Raw genomic sequence first — 24,046 nt, forward strand, 5'->3', positions numbered from 1 at the left:
TGGATTTTAGCCCGTGCACCGACAGGAACTTTTTCAGAGCACGCAAGTCTACATGGAAGGAGTCATTTTCATATACTTCTATTCTATTTCCATAGACATCCTAATTTATGATTATACTAGCGACTGCGCGTGCAGCATGTTCAGAGAAGTTTGGCCCCACATCAGCACACCAGTATCCTCTGATGTATTCACTCACTCTCACAAATTATTCTTTTAGCTAGGTAGATCCTTCATCATGTCTCGTATACTTTACATATATGAGAGTTCTTGTCCCCATCTCCCTCGCCATACACCAACTCGCATGACAAGCGGAAAGTTGGAATATTCTACTTTCTGTTTTGATAATTAGTTTATCGTACATTACATCACTAACAGTAATGATATCGCTGCATCTATCTCTAAGTGTGTGATTGGATCATCATTCATCCATGCATAAATTGTTTAACCAATTAATTTTGACAGATGAAACAAAAACTTCATTACATTCAGATATGCAGTCCCTTTTAGAAATGGATGCTTTATCTTCTTGAAATCCCTCAAACAAATACTGCTATACTTTTCTTGCTGCTATGCAGTTTGGAACAGAAAGGAAAAGCGAAGCTTTCATTTTAGGAATTTAATTTGATAGACATTGGAGACATGCTTGAGTATTGATTTAGTCCTATATATATATATATATATATATATATATATATCTTGCCTAACTTGATATGATCCATACATGTATATTTATGTTCGAAAGAAAAATAATGGTGGATGTTTAATTAAGCTCCAGCTAGCATTCTAAATTTGCATGACATGCAATTTTGAACAAAAGTTGAAGAACTAAACTTGTCTTATAATATATTTGAGGAGAAGATCAAAATACGCCACTCCACGTTCATGGTTTCTCTTTCAATTATATAAATGCATATATAATATGGAAATCACTTTACATATGAATCTAGCAGCTCAACAATAATCCATTTCATTATTCAGGTTGGATCTGGGAATGCCCTCCATCAAGCAAGAAACTGGAGGAATAGTTAGAGTTCGGAAATTCCCATATGCATTCCAACAATATGGATCCAGTACTAAATCTCCTTCAGCAGGAAGAAGCTCAACATCTGAGAGTGTTAAGTTGGTACATGGTACTGAGTCACTACAGGCGAAATGCATTGGTGGGCTTCGAATGTTGTAAGTTCCTTTTATGTTTTCGTAGAGAATGTCTGATACTGAAAGAGCAGATGTTTGGTTGGTGCATCCCTTGCTGAGGCAGTAGAATTGGTCAATTATTATCGGATTCCTGACATTGTCCATGTGAATATTACTGAATGTTATTCCTGATACTGCTCCTGATCCACCTTGCCATGTCTTGATCCTTACTCCATTATCCGAGACTCTAATCACCGAATCCCTGACTGTGATATTGGAAACACAGGCTCGGGAATTGTGATTTCCTAGACTCCCGATGCTGTTTTAAATTCGATGAAAGGAAGAATTTGTAAGAGATTAGCTTAGAAGTCCAAAGAAAAATGTCATGGAAAAAATTCTAAGAAAAAAATCCTATACATGGAAAACCAGTAACATTCTGTACATACCTGATTCCATGACCCGGTCCACATGTAATGTTCCTTATGTCCACATCATAACAACCTGACCCGATTGATACACAATCATCGCCTATGAACAGGTAAATATCAAACAACTTGATGTTAGTGAGCTTTTGAGGGAAGCTATTAATGGATAAGGAGAAATATTTTTATGTCCTGCACTAACCATTAGAGATCACTGAATTATATATTTCCACACCATTGGTGTTCTCTATGTGAATTCCATCTGTGTTGGGACTTAAAGCAGGAGCAGTAATGTGAATTGATTCGACATGAACATTCTTGCAGTTGTCAAATCTGAAGTTGAACTGCGGGCTATTCTTGATTTTAAGTCCTTGCACGGTTAAGTTTGAGCTCATGAAGAACCTTATGGCCTGCATCACAAATGTTATGTTAAGCTGGATCGATCCAAAAGGTAATTTGCAATGAGCATGAAAATAGAAGTTGTGAGTGTTGATGACTTACAATTGGACTATCACATGGTCCAGGCATTGTTGTTCCATTTATTCCCTGTGCCATATATGAAAAGGATCAGCAGTAATACAAGTCAACCCTAATTTTTCCAGGTTGCAATAAAGTAGAATTTCAGCAATACCTTGTGGGGTTTACAAGGAAGATCCCACCATTTCTCTCCTCTGCCATCTATCACACCACCTCCTAGAAGTGACATTTCGTTGATTCTGTAAAATACAAGCCATTGACGCCTGCTGTTCTTCTGTGGCCAAGAGTCAGGTCCGTCAGGTGGCATAAGAGTCCCATCAACCTTCTCATTGAACAGAACGTAACCAATTACCAGAATTAGTAAGTCCTTACAAACCTCAAGAGGCACAAAAAACAACATGACAGGACTGACAAAGCATGTTACCTGAAAAACTAGGCCACCTTGACAAGGACCAGTGAAAATTGTAGATTGGATCATGAATGCGAAACCATAAGGAACAAGGATGACAGCAGAATCATCTTGGTTGCAGGCTGCGTCCCATGCCATCTTGAACGCGTCCGTATCATCTGTTATGCCATCACCAATAGCCCCAAAACTTCGTACATCAAAAACTCCACTAGAGTTGCCACTCCCGCCAGATGGATTAGCAGGCAAGGGTGGAGGAGAGGCAGGCACGGGTGGAGGAGAGGCAGGTTCAGGTGGAGGAGAGGCAGGCACGGGTGGAGGAGAGGCAGGTTCAGGTGGAGGAGAGGCAGGTTCAGGTGGAGGAGTGGGAGGTTCTGAAATGGTTGATGATTTGTGAAGATGACTATGCTTGTGGTGTTGTGCATGGTAATGCCGCCTAGCTTGGATGCAAAGGAAGAGGCAAATGAAAGAAATACCAAATACTAGTAACGAGACGCGAGAATGCTTCATTTTAAGCTCAACTTGGCCGAGTCTTAATTAGTGGAAACAAGAGAATTCTCTTCTAGAGAACGTCTTTCCACTTGTTGGAACTAAAAAGAAAACCTGTTCGAATTGCTTTTGCACTATGAATTATCTGAAACAAGATCAGAAGAATGCGCCTAAGTTGTGGGAAGTTGAAACAAGCCAGTGGCTTGTACAAGTGACTGTGAGCACCAGAGCAACTTGCCACAGATTAACTAAGTCTGTCTTTGGAATGTATGCAGCATCAGAAAGGCCTGATTTCATATTTATAATAACAGTGGATAGTGGAAGGGACTTCGAGGAAAGTTAATTTGCACCATACACGTTTTTTAATGGTTTCGGTGGCGGGAACATACCGAATTCCTTATAGGCATTTCTTTTTTATTTTGTAGAGAATGTGGAGTCTGCAGATGACTGTTCTGGAAAAAGGTAAAAGGAATTACAGCAAGAGCCGAGAAGCCCCCCACGTTCCTCCCATAACTTTCACTTTCATCAGTTATTTCAACAATGTCACATATTATAATGCCCATAAGCTTGACAGCATATCTATTCGAGAGGATCGAAATTGATTTTTGTGAATGGCCCTGAAATTTGTAAAATCTCTATCTAGATTTCAGCGTTGTTTAAATTAAGCAGCGTTGCGATTGAAGCTACATTTGAAAACACTTGGTTTTGAGCTTGTGTAGCGCAGCCAGAACTATAAAAATTGAGATTGAAACGAAAACAGCCTGAGAAAAATCCTGGACACCGTAGTAATCTCACAACAAGAGAGAAAAATATAAATATTATTCTAAATATATATATATATATATATATATATATATATATATAAAAGCTATCTGAATTAGATAGCAAGCCGGGCCTATATAGCTAGGACTAGAAAATTTATCAAATATGATAAATTCTGATTATTCAATAAAATAAAAATAATGTCTAAAACAAGTCGGGAAAAATTAAGCAAAAACCACTTAATAAAGTTCTGGAAATTAAAAAAAAATACCAAAAAAACTCAGAACTAAAGAATTGAAGACCTAAATGATGGAATCTAGGGTTCGAAAAACAATCCTCTACAAGTATAGCTCTTAATTTTCTTGCAGCGTGCACCCCAAAAACAAGCTTTCTGAATCAGAGTGATTTGTGTCATTCTAACACCCATGGTAAAAGTTATGGCCAAAATATTGAAGGGATGCACAAAACATTCCCAAATTGCCTTTAACTACATATCCTCAACTATCAAGTTATTAACATTATACTCTTTGAGGGGAACTTCCTCATTCAGAAATCATCCTCCTCTACCACGATCATGTCCTCCATGACCTCCATCCATGGAAATCAAAGAGTACAACATAAAACAACTGGAAAAGTTCAATTCTGATACCAGCTAGCTTAGTTGGAACTGTGAAAATTGAGATTAAAAAATAATCTGGAAGGGATTGAAATGAAAAGGGCTTGAAAAAACCTAGACAGTGTAGATAATCTCACAATAGGAGAGAAAAGCCTGAATATAATATTTTGAGTATCAAAACTATATGAATGGTTCCATAAGTTAGGCTTAAATAACTATAGTTGAAAAAATCACCAAATATGATAAATTCTGATTTATTCAATAAAGTAAAATAAAATTTTAAAACAAGTTAGCAAAATTTAAGTAAAAATTGAGAAAAAAAATCACAACAAAATAAAGTCCGGAAAAGTCAACAAAAATAGCAAAAAAACACAGAACAAGAAAAATAGAGACCTAAAAGATGGAATTTGGGGTTCGAAACAACCCCCAACAAGCGTAGCTCTTTGCCTGCGACGTGTGCCATGGAACAAGGTTTTTGAATTGCAATGATTTGCGTCATTTTGACACCCGTATCAAGAGTTATGGCCAAAATACTGTAGGGTGTGCAAAAACATTCCCAACTCAAGCTTGAACTAATGTTTTCTGCCATGCTTGTGTTGGTTTTCCCTGTCAAGATAGTCCAGCTCTATCAACTCCGTATCCGATGGCTAAACTCTTCCAAAATCTCTTGCATCAGTCTCTCTTGCATCATTAAGTACACTTAACACAGCTGATCAAAAGCCAGCACTCGGGGTTGCAGATAATTTATATTTGGTTTCCCGTGATGATGGAAAAACCCTTGTTTATGGGCAATCAGATTACAATGAATTACTTGCAATATTGCGGCAACGTTTGGGAACGCGGCTGGAGCTGTGTTTTCAAAAAATTTGAATGTTTTTTTTTGTTAAAATTTAATATGATTTATATATTTTGGATCGTTTTGATGTGCTGATATCAAAAATGATTTTTAAAAAATGAAAAAATATCATTAACATGCATTTTGACTCGAAAAGTTATTTGAAAAACACCTGCAACCACACTGTCAAACACGCTCGCAATATTCGTCTAGCTGTTGAGCTGTATATGCATCGAGTTTAATATGATTACTAGCAATCAAGCAAATGTTTAACCCAATATTATGTTTTACTAATTACCCATCGAAACATGGCAGATGCTAGCTGGTCTTCAAGGTTTTTTTTCACATAAAGTAGCATCTTCATAGGAAGAAATTTTATCCCAGTAAGAAAAATAGCCTGTCGTGTGAGCAATGAAATTGATGGGTAAAAGAACTAATATAGGTGAGTAACATCGCTCATGAGGTAACCATCAGGTTTTGATTGAAATAGCTTAAAAAACTTGATATCACTTCAACAGCATTTGTATGATTCGACAAAAAAGAAAAGCAGAGACCCACTTTTCAAAAGCGGGCGCTTTAAGAACTGGACGGTGAATGCCTGCCTAAAATTTAGTTATATTTCCTTGTAGTGGGAACTTCACTTAGAGCTCTGGTAAGGTTTGTTGAGTCTTATTTTATAACCGACCAAATCAATGCAAACCATGTCTGGTCATGGTTTCTCCATCGCTCCTTTCGGCGATATGGCCAATGATGTTCAATCTGATGTTCCCATTCTGCGATTGGGATCTGATCGCTTTCACTGTAAGATTGGATATCACTTGAGGAGTTTCAGTCTTCCCAGAAAAGAATTCAAGATGATGCATATATGCTGGCTGCATGTTATCTGTAGAGAAGAACAATTTTCAGAAGCATTTCTGCTAGTGATATTCTATGAAACAACATTTTCTGCAAGTTAGTCAAAGCAGAACAGAACAGCACATTAATTCAATTTCAAAGCCATAATCAATGACATGTCCATAAGCGAATTAAGCTTTTTATTTCAATCAAGACTAGCAAATAATGGAGGAATTTCCGATCTCAGGTGCTTTTTCTATGCTTTCTAGCCGTGCTTATAATTCTTTATGTATGCCTGCTGCTGATATGGAGATCAAAGATGGTGTTTTCTTTTATGGGTCCAGGGTCTGTATAAAGCTTTTGGTATAGATGGCTTGCATGCTGTTTTCGTTAGGTGGTGGTCTTGAGCATATTTCCTTGTCAAAAGCTAGCTTCTTATAAATCCCCTCACCAACCTCTTCCACAACTGTTGTCGGATAACTCCAGCAATCTCCCCCCTCACAAATCTGGCTTGAGGTTGAAGCCACGACAACCAGTTTTTTACTCTGATTGTCGGGTCCAGACTTGCTGGCATACATGAGCTCTGATAGCAATTGTTAGGTGGTCTTGGGCCTATTTCTCTCAAAAACTAGCTTGTGAGGTGACTCCCACCTCAAATACAAGGTTTCTGTGTCTAGCAATCAGATTTTTAATGCAAAGATTAGCTCGGATCACCATCATACCTTTTGATTCTGCGCTTAGAAGAACTTTCAATCTACTGAATGTTTTGTGCGACAGAATCCCAGACATTTCAATTTATAAGCTGAACGACCTTCATATCTCCTCTTCAAAAATTGTACTGCCTGGATTCCTGGTGCATTATCAATAAGACGAAGTCAGCACCAAGGCAGCGGATCTTATCAATAAATATTGCATTCATCTTGTGCAAAGAATAGATTGACTTTAGTCCTCGAAAGATTACTCAAGCTTCCTAAAGGCACAAGCATGCAAGGAAGGACTGACACGGAATAGACACTGTAGATTGCTAAAAATACATCTCCCCTGTTATATCTGAGGTTATTTTAATGATTTCCCGAACCACTTGAACCTGAAATGGAAAGCAGACTAGGATATCAAGTTCCCTTTTCACAAAATCCATATTGATGTCCCATTATTCTTTATGCGCAGAATTGCTAGGGCGGTTCCATCATAACTTCCAGCCCACGCATGACTAAAATGCGTTGTTGTTAGGAACAAAAAGCCTTTGATGCTGCTTACCTTTGAAATTTGGGACCCAACAAATCCCATATGCCTAATATGCGAGGACTAAAATTTTCAACACCATATACAGGGTATTCATTTGATTTTCACTTTCTCAACTTAAATGCTAACTCTTAACCATCCTTGTAGCATTTCATAGAATAAATCCTGTACGACAAGCCACAATGTTCAGACATCCATGAATCGTGTAAGAATGATAGAACAAGCAGAGTTGCATGATCTGGTTGGTAGCTAAATACAACGAACACCGAGGACAAAAAAACCTCCTTTCAATGTAAAATCCTCATCATATGGGGATCGAATTGTAGTCAAGAAAACTACATAAGCAATAAATTGTGGTATTGCAATTTGTCTCACTTCAAATTAAGGGTCAGTAATGCCATGGAAGTCTTAACAACAGACTAAGCAGAACCTTCCTTACCTGCTCTTTACACAAAGATGGAAGATGAACATAACCTAATAAATAATTATAAAAATGGAATAAAAGAACTGGGGATGCATAACAAATAACACAGCCTGAATATGATTCACTTTAAACAGACCACTAGCTACTTCTCTACAGCGCAGCACGTTTTTCTGCAAGGAGCAGACAGCCAGACAACAAAGTACCGCATCATAACCCAAGGAAGGCGCATTGCTTTCTAGCATGCTCTGGGATCAACTTGACAAGCATCTCAAGGGGCACTCCTTTCAGCTCTGACCAGAGTAGATAGACATCAAGAACAGTTATTAACAGGAACTTCAATGGAATAATGAAAGAACATTAAGAATTGGTCATACCATGAGGCTTAAAATTGAACAGTGGTGGAAGGAAGCGTCCATTTGGCAAACGGGTGTTAGGATCACGCAGCTCATCAAAGAAAGGATGGATCAAAGCCTCCAGCTGCATTGCAAAATAAATTATAAGAATAAATAAATGAAAACAAAAACATTACCAACAAAAAAAGGCAGCCACAAAACGAAAGCATACAGCTAAAACCTGAAGAGGCCCATTCATTCATTCAATCAATGCTACATTGCACATACAATAGAAAGCTCAACTACAAGTCTACAAGGTCAATGCCTAATTGGGGTTCCCCATTTCCCTAATATTCTGTCTGAAAATTAGTACATCTAAAGTGGTTATTCCCTCAGAGGACAAATAAGAAGTCAGTTCTGATTCATCTCTTAAATGAGACAACTGACAAAAAGATGCATTAAGTGCCTGGAATGACTTCAAAATACAAAGAGTGGACACACATGGCGAGTATCTTTTGTACAAGGAAACAACAATTTATGATCAGAAAATACAGTAGGAGTAGGTAATGGAGAAAGATAAGCACTTCAAAGAATAATTTTTCATTTGATCTTGCTGTGCAAAACAAAGAAAATAAATAACAATATTCAAAGGATCTTGCTGGAATTTTATACTCACAGCTGTGCTTCGGAGGTTCGGAGAATACTGTAATAGTCTGGAGACAAGGTCCACAGCTTCAGGGGGCGTGCGCTTGTGGAATATCTGTCAATCATATGCAAGCATATAGGTGAATAATTCATGTTATTTGTACATGCTTATTTTTTAGAGACAGGGCAGAAGTAATTTTTGCTGGTACCTTGTGCCACGGGTGAGCTTTAATTTGAGGAAATTTGAACTCTGTGTAATTAGGATTCATGCACTTAATTTCCTCCCTTGTTGGGGTACCCAAAACCTGCATGAGAATACATAAATTATATGGGAGAAAAGAGCCTACAATGGAGAAGAGAGCTAGAAATTTCCAATCTCAGCAACATAACCCAAAATGATCCCTCTAAATTCAATTTAAATGCGACAATACATATTTAAAATTTCGCCACTTCACCCATTGTTCAGGATGGGAATAGGCTCATAGGATTAGGAATTGTAAGGAACATCCCACTTTTCATGACACCTGTAATCAAGTGACGAACTGAAAGTGAATGCTTTCTTTATACAGACCAATCTAGCACTTTTTTTGTGAGAAGCATAGTTCCAAGCCTTCCTTCCTGCTCCCTCCTCCCCTCCCGCCCCAAAAGTTCTTTTTCTTTATTTTCATGCCATTACACTTTTTATCAAGGTATTGTATAGGAAACAATTATTACCTTTATAATTTCAACCAGCTGGTCTACTCCGCTCTCACCCGGAAAGAGAGGCTGTCATCAACAGAAATATTGGTGTCACTTGTATAATTTACTAACAAAACGCACAAGAAGAAAACCTTGTAAAAAACAAAACTACCTACCTGTCCAAGCAGTAATTCAGCCAGAACACAACCCGCGGACCAGATGTCAATGGCAGAGGTGTACTCAGTTGCACCAAAAATAAGTTCAGGTGCTCGATAGTACCTGGAACATATGTAAGATATGTTTGGTTCTCCTTTAACCTGTCAAAAGCAACCAAAATTAGAATGATTTACATTATGTGAATTGTAACTCAAAATTATGACATAATTCCAGAATAGGAAAATACAAACCAAAACTTTTGCACTTCCAAAGTCACATAGTTTCACTTGGTGCGTATGTGGGTTCACCTGTTCCAAATAAATACAACAGATTCACAATTAGAGAAAGTAATATTGCAAGTACATAATAAAAAGACAACAAAGTAGGATTGATATATCAAAAAACAATACTAAAATTTTGTATTAAAAGCACATTTATTAGTTTGCTGCACAAACATTCAACATTGGAGGTCTACTCCAAGTAAGACAAAAACCAAGTACCCTTGTTAACATACCAATAAGTTTTGAGGCTTTATGTCTCTATGGCACACTCCAATACTATTGTGAATGTAAGCAAGAGATCTACAAATCTGTCCATGAGTAAGGAAATAAGGTCAAATAAGAGCCATAAGTTAATGAACTTGCATCCGTTGAACCTCATATGAAATAACCTATATCTAACGAATAACAAGCACATCTCAGATAGGAAAGAAAGCACATATACAACTCATACCTGATAAAAGTAAAGTTTGACATATATCAATGGCATCCTTTGACTCATCTTACTGTAGTGTTTGATTACTCGGTGGATGGTCTCAGGGACATACTCAAGTACCAGGTTAAGATAGAGTTCATCCTTTTCAGTTGTTGAGAAGAAACAGTGTTTCAGAGACACTACATTAGGGTGATCTAGAAGACGCATGGTTTGCAGCTCCCGGTTCTTGTACCTTTTATCTTGCAGAACCTTTTTAATAGCAACAGTTTCGCCAGTCTCTAAACATTTAGCCTGAACCAACACCGCAGCAGAAAAGAAAATTTAGTGCCTCATCCAAATATAAATCCAAACAGCATGTGAGAATCAACCAGCTAAAAGCATGCAGATCAGCATTATATCTAGACAACAACTACCTGGAACACCACTCCAAAAGATCCGTGCCCAACAACACGTTCAGCCATATAGCTTATTGTCTGCATTCATCAGAGAGCAAATTATATCATATAAAAACAACATCAGAATCTATTTGACCAAGAGGCTAACATTTAAGGATAATAACCTGCTTTGGCTGGCCATTTTTGCCACCAATTGTTGTGACAATTATATGACCTGTCTCGGTTCCATTACCGTCAACCACAGTTGCTTCCATTTCCTGAAAAATCATTAGACATTTTCCTTCCAAGTAAATAATATTGCAACCAAGCAATCAACAAGTGGTGGGTGATGAACATGAAGGCAATCTCAGTTTAGTGGAGATGGCAGCTTGTGTACCTTGTCATCCCTAATTTTCATGTCATTCATCTCGTCAGGCAACTTATCAACACCAGCTGAGTTTCCACTTCTATCTCGCAATCCAGTAGCAGGGACAACACTTACAGAAGCCATTCTCTCAAAAAAAAGAAAGTAATAAAGAAGATTCTCTTAGGAATTCACCTTGCCGACTCAATCAAGATTCTGCAACTTACCTGTGTATAAGACTTATCACCGTTAGCTGTTTCATGTAAAAGAAAAGGAGCTGTTTCATGTGAAAGAAAAGGAGCATGTCATCAATGCATAAGCAAAATCTAGGTCCCTTTTGATACAAGTGCAGTTGCCAAGTTCGGTCAGTTATTTCTTATCTCTCTATAAACCCGTACAAACCAAAGGCATAAGAAAGAGCAAGATAAGTTTCACTAAGATGGGTTTTTTTTTTGTCTGGGCAGCCAACACTGAAGTTAGCTTGAAATGGGATTTATTAGCTTTTTTTTTTTTTCCTGTTAAGCCATTAAAACACATTTTGGGTAGAGGCGAAGCAAAGCCAAGGAAAAAAATTATATATATAAAAATGTTAACTGAGAGGAAAATGAAGATCCACAAAACTCCCAAATTTTTGCGTAGTTATCACAAGACCAAGAAAAAAAAAAGAGCACAACTAGTAGTAGCAAAAGAAATGAAAACCATAAAAGCAAAGATCTTTCCCGATGCACACACAGATCAAACAAAAGCAACAACGAAACTAACCTGATCTATAAACTAAAAACACAAAGATTAACTTCTTAAAAAGAGAGAGAGAGAGACAGAGAACCCACTTGAAAAAAAATCCATCAAAAATGAAAATCAGCATGGTGGAAAGGGAGAAACTTACTCAAGACTCGGAGATCAGGTCAAGAAATGGGATTGCAGGACGAGGCAAAATCATGACAGGATTTCACAAAATAAATGGTTTTCGGTTTAGATTTTGGAATAGGTCTTTTTACCAAAGTACTCAGTAGGACTGCCCTGTTTTGTTCTCCGACACAGGTAGAGATAGACAGATGAATGGATGGAGAGAGAGAAGACAGTCCAACAGCCCAAACATTTATGTGTTGTTCTTGTATTTCTCACTTTCCTTCTTTTTGACCGTTCAACCCTGTCTGGCCCCCACCCTTCCACTTTCAAACTTTCCCCGTCTCCTCCCTTTGAATAAATCAATTTTTATTTTTATTTTTAGTCTTCTCCCAATGAGGCCTTGCCACAGCCAAAGCGTAAATTAAAGGTAGATTCTCCAGTCAGCAGTCGAGACCAAAGATTTTCGTAAATAACACTTTAAGCTGTGTAGTTTTGTGGGATTCTGAAAAATATTTGACGGTTTGGATTTTTGACCAGCTACAGCCGGTTGGACTCGGTCGGATTCTGTTATAATGCCGTCTCCAATTATTGCTGGTAATGTATTTATGATGAAAAATGGCGCTGTTTCCACTCTGTAATTTTGCATACTGTTACTTCATTTAAAAACAACAATTTTTAAATGTTATTTTTTATATAAAATATTAATTTAAAATAAATAAATAAAATTTAATTTTTTAAAAAAATATTTTTAAAATACAAAAACAAAGAGGGCTTTTTACTGCTATTTAAGACAGCGTTTCAGGTGAAGTTTTTTTAAAAAAATTGGTTTTTAAATTATGTTAACATATTAGTATAAAAAGGTATTATTTTTAAATGAAAAAACTCCTAAAATTAATCATTATCATTATTTTAAACACCCTTAAAAAAAAGGATACGTATTCCTAGAAAAAATGGTACAGTCTTAACCTTATATTTCAGGACAGCGAGCATTCATGTGAAAGGGAAAGAAACTTGATGTGTGGTTTATGATACAGATTTTAAAGAATTTTTACAAATAATTTTTAATATTTGTGTTGTTTATTAGATTTCTTACAATTGGTGTTATAAAAGTTGTGATGGAGGAGGACAAGGTATAAATCCTCCCACGTAATCTTGGATTCCGATCTGCGCTCACTGACCTTTTCATTCATTCACACGCCACCATTTTTGAACGCTCCCCGAGCTTGCTTGATCCCATTCCATGGAGTCTAAAGTCATCTCTCTCTTCGGCCCTTGCCATCCGATAATGGCCCCCTTCTGCTACCACTAATATATTAGTTATTTTATATATAAAAAAAATAATTGGATATCCGGTTGATTTTAAATTAATTGTATATTTCTTTATTTAATGGAGCCATATTATGCCTTTGCCTTTGGGATTTCAAGGTACCTGTATTGAAATTAAATTCATTTTAAATTAAGTATCATGAATCCTTAATTAAAATTACCCTACGAGATTATTTGTTTTCATATTTTAAAAATATTTTTTTATTTTAAATTAATTTTATTGTTATTATTATTAGATTATTTTAATGTATTAATATGAAAAATAATTTTTAAAAAATAAAAAATTATTATTTTAATATATTTCAAATTAAAAATACTTTAAAAAACACTTACTCTCAACTATTAAATACCCACCGCTACTCTTAATTATATGTCATGAATCAACTCTCCCCGCCTTGATGACGTGGTTTGATTCCCTGCGTATTCTCGGGGACTGCAACCACGAGAGGAGGCTCAAATTGGTCCCAGCCAGGGCAACATGTTTTGAGGGTCCCAGGGAGGTAGGTGTGGTTAGGTATGGTCTTTTTTTTTTATGCATGCTATACTTGGAGATTGTTTAGAATCTCGTTTTAAACAATGTATTTAAAATTTTGAATTTTTTTTTTAAATTTTATTTTTTTTATCATTTTATTAATATTAAAAATAATTTTTAAAAATTATTATTTTAATATATTTTTTATTTAAAAAACAATATTCTAGCCTTGGAAAATCAAACCCTTCGTATTCTTATTTAATGGAAAAAATAAAATAAAATATATTATTCTGTCCACCTAAGCCACGTGGAATTGGCAACTTCGAAGAACACTGTAAAAAGCCACGTGGAATTGGATAAAGATTAAAAACCTCACTCCTCGGCAGCTTCGAAGAACACTGTAAAAAGCCACGTGGAATTGGATAAAGATTAAAAACTTCACTCCTTGGCAGCTTCGAAGAACACTGTAAAATACATTTACGTTTATGTGATCAATCGAGTCTTCATATTACTATTTTGATAAATCCAATCCTTCTACTTTGTTAGCGATAATTTAAGTCCGATTTGACGTGATCCTCAATTTCCAGAAGCAAAAATGTTTTCGAAAATGAAATTCATTTTTTAAAACATTTCAAGAATATTAAAAAGACAAAAAAAATTAGTTATAAGATTAGTTTTTAATTATTTTATTTTCCCTCTTAGTTCGATGGATAAAAATACTTTTTTTATATATTTTTATGTTATTTGATGGGGGCATTATTGGGAACTTCTTCAGGCTTTAAAATTTTAAATTTTCCATGTTTTTCAAAATAATTTGATGCCTGAATCTCACTTTTTTCAACCTTCTTACTTTTAAAAATCAAATACAAGTCCTATTTGAATCGATATCAATAAAGATATTCATAAATATAATTTGATCAAGTTTCAACTAATAATTATATTTAACTTAGATTTTAATATTTTTAAAATTATAAACCCAATTTATTTAATTTTTTTAGAACCGAGCAGATTAAATATACCGGGTTGATCTATTTTTTATATGAATATTATAGATATCTATATATTAAGCTTATATTACTAATTTACATAGGTTCCAAAGAGTAACATATAACATGAGATGTAGATGCAAAGAAACCTCTAATGCTAAGTTTAATTTGCATACCTTACACTATCATTAAATTCTAGTCCCTTCTCTCTCCTTTAAAGACAAATATTTTTTTTTACATCAAAGCAATTTAATAGAAAGTTCATTAATAAAAATTTAAAAGTCAAAATATTTATAAATAAAATAAAAATAAATATTCAATTTAAAAATCATCAAATATAAAAATATAAAAATATAAAGATAAAAAGATATACGAGAAATGGATTGGGTTAGATTAACTAAATTTTAAAAATTTTGACTCATCACTCAACCTATAATTTCTATTTTCTAGGTTTCTTAACATACTATAATCTTTAATATTTATATTATATAAATTGGATGGGTTAAATCAAGTTAAATAATATAAATATTATAGATAAATTAGTTTTTTTAACGCCTCTAAATATGGATGTTAGCCCCACATGACATCGAGCGAGGAAACCAGATATTAAACGAACTCTTGAATGGAGGATCCTCTTTGCATATGAAATACAGAGTAAGGAGGGAGGCTCAATTCATCAAATAAATAATAAAAAGGAGTCGACGAGTGAAACAATCATATCACAGGTATTAATTAATCTATTTATCAAAAGTAGAGGGACTGACTTGTAATTTACTCAAGCAAATAGGGGGGGGTGCTCAGGGCCCTAGTTGAAGCCATCATTGTCACTTTGAAAGTCAAGAAGTCTAATTTATGTGGCGTTTTAAATGGTGGTATAACCGTGTTTTAAAAATAATAATAAAAAAATAGAATTTAATTTAATTTTTTATATATTTTAAATCATTTTTATATGTTGACATCTTAAATAAATTTAAAAAAATAATAAAAATTTATTATTTTAAGTTATCTATAAATAAAAAACAATTTTAATGTACACGACAAACACCACCTTGATAGCCCCATCCCTGGACTTTGAATTGAACTCTTAAAAAAAAAATGACACTCCTCACCTAAAGTCATTGAATTTATTATAATATATGACTCTTTCTTAAACTAATTAAATTTTCATCGTAACATTTTTCTTCACGAGCATGCAAATTTTGACGGCTTGGGGCAGGCTTGTTGAATACCATGTTCTTATTCAACACAAACAAGGTGTAACATGCCATTTTCAAAATATTCAATGATATTTCATGCACCTGTAAATTTAAAATAAGCTGAGATAATCTCTTACGTCATCATACCATAAATAATTTTTTTTTTTAATATAAATATCCGAGCCAACTTGCGCGCACCTCGACTAATCCAACGGCTCTGAAGTTAATAACCATATAAACTTCCAGTGACCTTCATATTAGCAACTATAGGGTTCGAAACTGAGATCACAAAGAAACAAATCTTTTAGTCTCAAGCTCTTACCACTAGATCATCTATTAGATAATTTATGATAAATAATTCTTGTTTTTAAAGGTTAGGTTGGAACGTGTTTATTTTCCAGAAAAATAGAGAATGATATAGAAACTCCTTGATTTATATGCAAATTTTATAATTCACGATTAGATTTGAACCCATAGCAAGTTTTTGTTCAAATTTCTTGCAGTTCTATCTACCACAAGAATTGTTTTCTAATAGAACTAAAATCTACTGGGAGGCACATTAATGGACAACCCTCTTCTAATTTCTGCATTTTTATCTCATCCGTGCTGAATTTAAGCTGTATCAGCAACTTAAATGTTAAGGTTTCAAATTCTAGTTAAAGACAAAGAAAAGATTTTTTACTGATTAAAGCGAAGAGATAGTTTGTTTTTGTATTTTAAAAATATTTTAAAAAAAATTAATTTTAATTTTAATTTAATTTTTCATATCCTTTTGATATGTTGGTATCAAAAATAATTTTTAAAAAATAAAAAAATTATTTTAATATATTTTTAAATAAAAAAAATTAAAACTTATATTTTGAAAACGACATTCCAAGACCATTAAAAAAGTAAAAACCGACGCCCAGCACCACCTCTCTGACCTTGGGAGTGTATTAGGTTGGATTGGTATTGGGCTTTTCTTGAATAGCCTACTACTAAAGCCCAACACAGCAATAATTTAGATCAAGTAGGCCTCATAGCCCAGTAGAATTTTCTTTCCTTTCCTTCCCTCATAAACCCACTTTCATCGTCTGCTTTGCATCAGATTGCAAACAATGGAAAATATCTCTTTTTCTTATTTATTTTTAGTTCAACTTTTAGAATCATTATTCAGATAATTTTTAATTTCTTTAAATATACCATGCTAATATAAAAGATACGTCCTTATAATCTTTAGTATTTATTTTTATGGTTCAACTGTGGTTTTAAGAAGTTTTAAATATTTTTATTTCAAATTAATATTTTTATGTTTTGAGTTATTTTGGTATATTAATATTAATTATAAATTTTTAAATAAAAAAATATTATTTTAATATATTTTAAATAAAAAAAATTTAAAAAGTGATCTCTACGGTAATTTCAACCACAATTTGATTAACTCAAAGTTGTTTTGAAAAATATCTTTACTATAAAAAAAATTGAAAAAGATAAATAATTTGTTCAACAATTATTGTACCATGGCTGCAGGGGGTCCCTTCGAGACTAAGAATAAAACAGTAAAGTTGACTTTGATGGTCTTGCCTTTAATATTTTTATTTTATTTTATTATAATATATTAGGTCAGCTTGCGTATATCTTGATTAACTTCATGAGCTTTGAAATTAATGATCATGTAAACCTCCAGTGACCATCATATTAACAACCATAGAGCTCGAACTTAAAATCACAAAAAAAACAAACTTATTTATTTCAAGCTCTTATCACTAGACCACCTAATATTAATATTATCCCGACTTGAGTTTTTAATACTTACTCCATCATAAATTGTTCGGTATATTAATATTATCTGATTTGACTCCTCGACATATTCATCATGTTACATAAATTCAGATAATTAATTTTAAAATATATTATTAGGACCTCGTTTCAACAAGTTAGCAAGTGATTATTTAACATAATAGATTATGTTATTCAACTTTCATACATTAATCGTATGTATTTCTTTATTTGCTGCCTATTAAATTAATCCAAGCATGCCGTGCAAAGCAGGCTATTTCTTTCTTACCTAACGACGAGGATTTCATTCTCCATTCTTAAAATGGCACCTTTGTCTTTGTAAAATAATAAAATAAAAGGGTAATATTGCCATGCCTGCTCTGCACAGGCTCAAATAATTGGTCAACATCTCAATAATTGCACAAATTATTGGTTGTTTTGTGGGCAAGTTTGGGAATGTGAATCAATTAGTGGATGTTAACTAAATTGGATTGATTGCGAGATTAGCTAGTTAATGGCATGATTTTGCGAGTATTAATATCAAATTCACAATTATTTGATGATCATCGGAGGGGATTGAAATAATTCTTTTGTTGGTCAAGGAAAGAATTATATTTTTTTTTCTGTTTTGCAAAAGCATAGCCGGAAGACTTAAAAAGAAAAAAGAGAAGAAATTAACAACAGTATATGTTACCGGTTCATCATATGTTACCGGTTTAGGTAGCTTTCAATTTCACATCAAACTTGAAAAAAAAAGTAGGAGGAGGAAACCCAATTGACAGGCTCTTGTTTTGTTAATCATAATTTAATAAAAAATGTAATTTTTTATAAGATATAGTTTTTATACAATGTTTAATTTTATAAGAAAGGAAACATAATCTAAATGGTATCAGCAATTTATAATTTCACATCGAAAAGAGACTTGACATTTTATTCTTAGAGTTATGTGGTTAATAATTAAATTTTAACGTCTGGATTAATTGAGTTTAGATTAGGGTTAGTTTTATGGTTAATATGAGATTAGGGATTAATTAGGGTAAGAGTTTTGGATTATTATTAGTGTCTAGTATTTAAATTAGAGCTAGTGTTTAGAGTTCAAATTAATGTTAATTTATAATTTTTTTTAGTTTAATATGGATATTCAGGCCAGTTTGTGTGCACTTCAACGAATTTCACGGGCTCTGAAGTTAACGACCATGTAAGTTTCCAGTAGCCATCATATGAGCAACCATATGGCTCGAACCTGAGATCACAAAGAAAGCAAATCTCTTGGTCCCAAGCTTTTATTACTGGACCACCATCTAGATAGTTGTTAATTTGTGTTTTTTTTTTTTTTTTTGATTATCGTGGGTGTCCGGGCCAGCTTGCGCACACCTCGACTAATCCCACGGGTCCTGAAGTTAACGACCATGTAAGCCTCCAGTGGCCATCATATGAGCAGTCATAGGGTTTGAACCTGAGACCTAAGAGGGAGCAAACCCCTTAGTCCCAAGCTCTTACCACTAGGCGTTAATTTGTGTTTTTATTATTATGAGTTGGTGGTTAGTTAGGTTTAGGTCTTAGTTAGGGAGTTAGGGTTAGGAATTAGATAGGATTTGACAAATATAAATTGTGCAATTGTGCCAATATTTTTTATATTTATATTATTCTGACAAAACTTTAAGTATTTGGTGCTAAAATAAGCAAAAATAACGACTGAAATTATTTATGCAAAGAAGGGGTCACATAAATTTCAGCAACCATGAGAAGAGTCCAGATGCATCTTAACCGTCCAAAAGTATAATGCGTGTCCCCATGTTCTCTCCAAGAAGATGTGAACTACAGCCGCGTGTCTGAAATCTGAATTGATAAGCATGACACCCTCACATCGTCGAATCAGGGGCACCCTTGTCCATCGACAGATATTTCCTTCCCTCTTAGGTTTCCTGCGCAGTCTACGCTAGTACTCCAAGGGTAAACTATATTCCACCCCTGTAGCTTGCACATTTGTTTCATTTCAGTACTAATAATTTAAAAAATTATAACATCAATCGACTAGCTTCCAAAACGCCCCGCCCCCCAGCATGATTCCACATGTAAAAAGCTTCCGACAAGCTTTTTATGGAAATTTTATTTACGAGTATGTGACACCACCAACTTACACTCAAAAACTTGAAGATTACTCCTCCATGTATGTACAAATCAATGACTTGGTTCCATGCCCATAGCCCAACTTCTACTATTTAACTCATTATTGAACAGAAAAAGACAAAAGTAACCAAAGCCTGCTACTAGGTGTGCAACGAGGAGATAATACGTGCCGTTATATAACTAGCGGAATGTGTTTTAAAGTATTTTTTATTTAAAAATATATTAAATAATATATATATTTTTAATTTATTTTTAATATTATCATGTTACATTAATTTAAAATATTAAAAAATTAATTTTAAATAAAATAATTTAAATTTTTATACAAACAGCATTTTGGCTTGAATGCTAGACGCCCTATGAAAGCCAAGCCAGCATCCATAACAAAAGCAAGGAAAGCATACCGCACACCCAAAAGTATTTGTGTGTAACGGTAGATTTCTTTTCTTTTCTTTTTTTCCTTCTCTGTGAAGGAATCTTAGCCAAAATTACCATTACAAATGGACAGTTAAAGGAACGCATTTGAATTTTTTTAAATTAATTTTTTTTAAATTTAAATTATTTTAATGTACTGATATTAAAAATATTTTTTTAAAAATAAAAAAAATATTATTCTAATATATTTTCTTAAAAAAAATAAATAAAAAAAACAGTAACATACTCACCCACCGAGATTTGAGAAAAGGAAGATCAATAGTTTTTAAAACAGCGATGACTAATCATCGAAATTTTTATAGCTAAAAAATACAGAATGACAATTTAGTCATCAAAACATTATTGTTCTGTTATGCAAAGGGGACTGTTGTGTAATTTTGAAAATCCAATGGCATGATTAATTGCATTTTCTTAATTCTGTTGACTGTGACAATTTTTATGCAGGAACGACGACGTAATACTATCGAAAATTTTACGAAACATAATCTTTCTTTCCCACAAATGACCCCCCAACACTCTCCAAATCCCATAAACACCCCCAACCCGGGGCCAGCTCAGCCAAAAAACGTCAACGGGGACAGACAACTCATTAGTCATTACCTGACAGACTAAGAACGATTTTTAGTCACTGTACACGAAACGGCCTTCAAGATGTACCAAAGGTCGTGGCACGCGTCAACCAAAAAAGTCACGTGTCGATGAAGCTAACGAATTGGCGTGTGAAAACAACGGTCTCTTAAAACCCATGGCTCAAAAACTCACACGTGCCCAATTACCGAATTTCCATTTACCTGTAGCCACCGGTCGTCGGTCTCTTAAGAATAAAAAATCCTGACTCCAATTTATATACTAGTTCCAAGCCAGAATGGTTCAAAATTTTGATCGCTCAGAAAAACCAAAATTAAAAACCATTACTACTAGCCAGAGTAGGGAATTTGAAGTCTGAAAATTGATTGTTTTTTCGGTGAATGAAAGATGGTAGTTGAAGCAGAGGTAGTAAGCGTGCCGGTGTTGGATGTTCAATATTTTGCTGCTAAAGGTAACAGCCCTACTGCCGCTTCTGTTCATGAAATTGAAGATGTTGTTACTGTTTCGCCTTCCCCCAGAAGGCTAAGTCAAGTTCGCATCTCGGATTCTGTCTCCGCCGACCAATTGGTCAGTTTTCTTCATGATCGCCCCCTTTTTTTGCTAGGTTTTGTTTTATTAGAGAACCCTGAATATTACTAAGTAGATTTGAGAATTCGTAACTTGTTAGGTGTTGAATTGCTTTGTTATTGTTCTTTCATGACAGGTTGCTCAGATCGGGTTTTGTTTTGTTTATTGACAGACAAGCTGAATCTGAATGGGAATTTTAGCCTTCTTTTTATTAATTTATTTATTTGTAGCGAAAATATGAATAAAATAGAAATTCACTTCTGGGTTTTTTCCAATAAATTGTCTTGATCATGCTGTTAATTACTAGCATACTGTATAGTATTTTTAATTATGAATTTGATGTAAATAATAGATTTCGTCAATAATGAATGATTCCTAGATTTTTTTATTAGTTGTGCTGCTGTTGGTGGAAAACTTAATATTAAACCATCTCCTTTTGTAGGATATTATATCTTCGAAAAAAATTTCAGATGCAGAAGCTATTGAGTCTGCCGTCCTGCAGTTTGTGCCTAGTATCCGTTCTGGTAGCTTTGCCGACATTGGGCCTCGGAGATACATGGAAGACGAGCATATAAGCATAGATGATCTATCTGTGCAACTGGGCTTAGTCTTCAAGTTTCCCAAGCCCAGTGCTTTCTATGGGGTGATTGTTGTTGAAACTTATGGTTGTAACTATATTATTTTGATAAGTTTAAGGAATTCATAATTGATTGAGATTGAATTTATTTGTAGGTTTTTGATGGTCATGGAGGACCTGAAGCAGCAGCTTATATCAGAAAAAATGCAATGAGAATCTTTTTTGAAGATGCAAATTTCCCTCAGACATCTGAGGTTGACAATATCTTCTTGGAGGAGGTTGAGAACTCCCTACGAAAAGCATTTCATCTGGCTGACTTGGCTTTGGCAGATGACTGCAGTGTGAACACTTCTTCTGGGACAACCGCTCTTACTGCTTTTGTATTTGGAAGGTATATTCTTGCTCTTGAACATGGAAATATAACCATGTATATGGATTCCACGTTTTACCTTGTCAAAGCTTTGTTTTTAGGTATATTAGTGGTTGCGATGTTGGTCAATCACCATTTAGTTTATCTACATTAAATGTTTTATGAAATCCAGTATTCTATATATCAGTCTTCACATGTAGTCTTCTAAGATATGCTAGCTAAGGTGGTCTTGTTTTTTTACTTGCACATGATGTTTTCTCTTTCTTGCTTGAACCAGCAAATATTTGAGTTAACTTCTGATGTTTACATATGCTAGCTCCATATTGCATGTTGCCGTCAATGTTTCAGAAGGTTCAATGCCAGCCTTCCTACATCATTTTTTCAGTGCATAGCTCTAGTTGACTTTGGAAAAGTTAGGAGGAACTTTAAAGTACCAGTTTTTTTGGGCGCTCCAAGCTGATAGTTTATTAGTATTTCCTTGGATTTATTTTTGTTTTTTCACTGGCATCCTGATCATGATTTCATGTTCCAGGCTATTAATGGTTGCAAATGCTGGTGATTGCCGAGCAGTTCTCTGTCGTAAAGGAGAGGCAATAGACATGTCTCAAGACCATAGGCCTATTTATCCATCAGAGCGAAGGCGGGTTGAAGAATTGGGTGGGTATATTGATGATGGATATCTCAATGGTGTTCTGTCAGTTTCACGAGCCCTTGGTGACTGGGACATGAAACTCCCCCGGGGCTCTCCTTCACCTCTCATTGCTGAGCCAGAGTTCCGGAAGCTTGTTCTAACAGAGGAGGATGAATTTCTCATAATTGGTTGTGATGGGATTTGGGATGTTATGTCAAGCCAGCATGCAGTCAGCCTTGTCCGCCATGGGCTGCGGAGACATGATGACCCTGAGCAGTGTGCCAGGGACCTAGTTATGGAGGCCTTACGCCGAAACACATTTGACAATCTCACTGTAATTATTGTGTGCTTCTCTTCTACTGATTATCAGGAGCCATCACCACCTACACCTAAGCAACGGAAACAGAGGTGCTTTAGCCTCTCTACAGAGGCATTATGTAGCTTGAGGAACTTGTTGGAGGGCAGTGCCAACCGCTGAACGTAAATAGAATAATTTTCTAATTTCCATTGTTGTGTTAATAAACTGTTTCTGGCTGCTTCAGTCTGGAGATAGAAAAAGCAGCTCGCATTTTTGCAGATGACTGTTTTCAAACAGCAAGCATTGAGAATTGGTTAATGTACATAATAACAGTGATGGGTGGGTGCTGGCGGTGTAAAGATCGATTCAGATGTATGTATGTTTTATTAAAGCACGTTCATCATGGATGTATTGTTTTGGCGTTGCTGCCTCGTTCGGCTGCTAATTTAATATATTCTATTTTAAATCTTGATGTGTACCTGTACAGTTCGAATAAAAAATCTCTTGTTATTGTTTATATTCTGTCCTTCTCATCTACCATATTAAAGCTTGTTATTGTATTTTAGAATGAAACGTTAATTCCATGTTTCACGTCTTACGAATCTCTTCATTCATCAAATGACAAGCATATTTAATTCAAGATACATTCGAATTTGAATATGCCAACTTGCCTAGTATAAGTTGTTATTATCAAAACATCAATTAACAAAACATTAACACTATCCGTTATCCCTTCAACAATTCAATTTTTTTATTTAATTTTTCTTTCAATTTTATCATTTAATATTAAATTATTTTAGAAATTATTAAATTAAGAAAAAGTTCAGGAATTACTAAATATGTGGCTATTGGGGTGTATTTAATCACTGTTAATTATATTCACATCAATAAATCTTTCCCATAGCCGATTAGCTAAATCAAAATAGAAGTGGTTCATTAGCAGGCAAGGCTACCAGTTC

At 34.6% G+C, this 24,046-nt stretch overlaps 3 protein-coding genes across 3 annotated transcripts; 1 reads left to right on the plus strand and 2 right to left on the minus strand.

The window, feature by feature from the left end:
- Positions 1–817: 817 nt before the first annotated feature.
- Positions 818–3,204, minus strand: LOC133683062 (polygalacturonase At1g48100-like). Its single transcript, XM_062106569.1, has 6 exons — positions 2,458–3,204; positions 2,188–2,355; positions 2,058–2,102; positions 1,759–1,966; positions 1,581–1,662; positions 818–1,453 (listed from the first exon to the last, which is right to left on the minus strand). The coding sequence occupies exons 1-6, from the start codon at positions 2,947–2,949 to the stop codon at positions 952–954; spliced, it is 1,497 nt and encodes a 498-aa protein (XP_061962553.1). The 5' UTR covers positions 2,950–3,204; the 3' UTR covers positions 818–951.
- Positions 3,205–7,502: 4,298 nt separating this feature from the next.
- On the minus strand, positions 7,503–12,020 carry LOC133682785 (shaggy-related protein kinase alpha-like). Its single transcript, XM_062106305.1, has 13 exons — positions 11,791–12,020; positions 10,938–11,131; positions 10,726–10,818; positions 10,580–10,639; positions 10,185–10,457; positions 9,967–10,041; positions 9,704–9,760; positions 9,473–9,613; positions 9,333–9,383; positions 8,828–8,923; positions 8,650–8,733; positions 8,016–8,118; positions 7,503–7,931 (listed from the first exon to the last, which is right to left on the minus strand). The coding sequence occupies exons 2-13, from the start codon at positions 11,049–11,051 to the stop codon at positions 7,849–7,851; spliced, it is 1,230 nt and encodes a 409-aa protein (XP_061962289.1). The 5' UTR covers positions 11,052–11,131; positions 11,791–12,020; the 3' UTR covers positions 7,503–7,848.
- An 8,857-nt stretch (positions 12,021–20,877) lies between these two features.
- On the plus strand, positions 20,878–23,604 carry LOC133682840 (probable protein phosphatase 2C 49). Its single transcript, XM_062106375.1, has 4 exons — positions 20,878–21,211; positions 21,654–21,854; positions 21,944–22,179; positions 22,691–23,604. The coding sequence occupies exons 1-4, from the start codon at positions 21,032–21,034 to the stop codon at positions 23,265–23,267; spliced, it is 1,194 nt and encodes a 397-aa protein (XP_061962359.1). The 5' UTR covers positions 20,878–21,031; the 3' UTR covers positions 23,268–23,604.
- The last annotated feature ends 442 nt before the right edge of the window (positions 23,605–24,046 follow it).

The sequence above is a fragment of the Populus nigra genome, chromosome 2 (genome assembly GCF_951802175.1).
Source record: "Populus nigra chromosome 2, ddPopNigr1.1, whole genome shotgun sequence".
NCBI classification, from domain to species: Eukaryota; Viridiplantae; Streptophyta; class Magnoliopsida; order Malpighiales; family Salicaceae; genus Populus; species Populus nigra.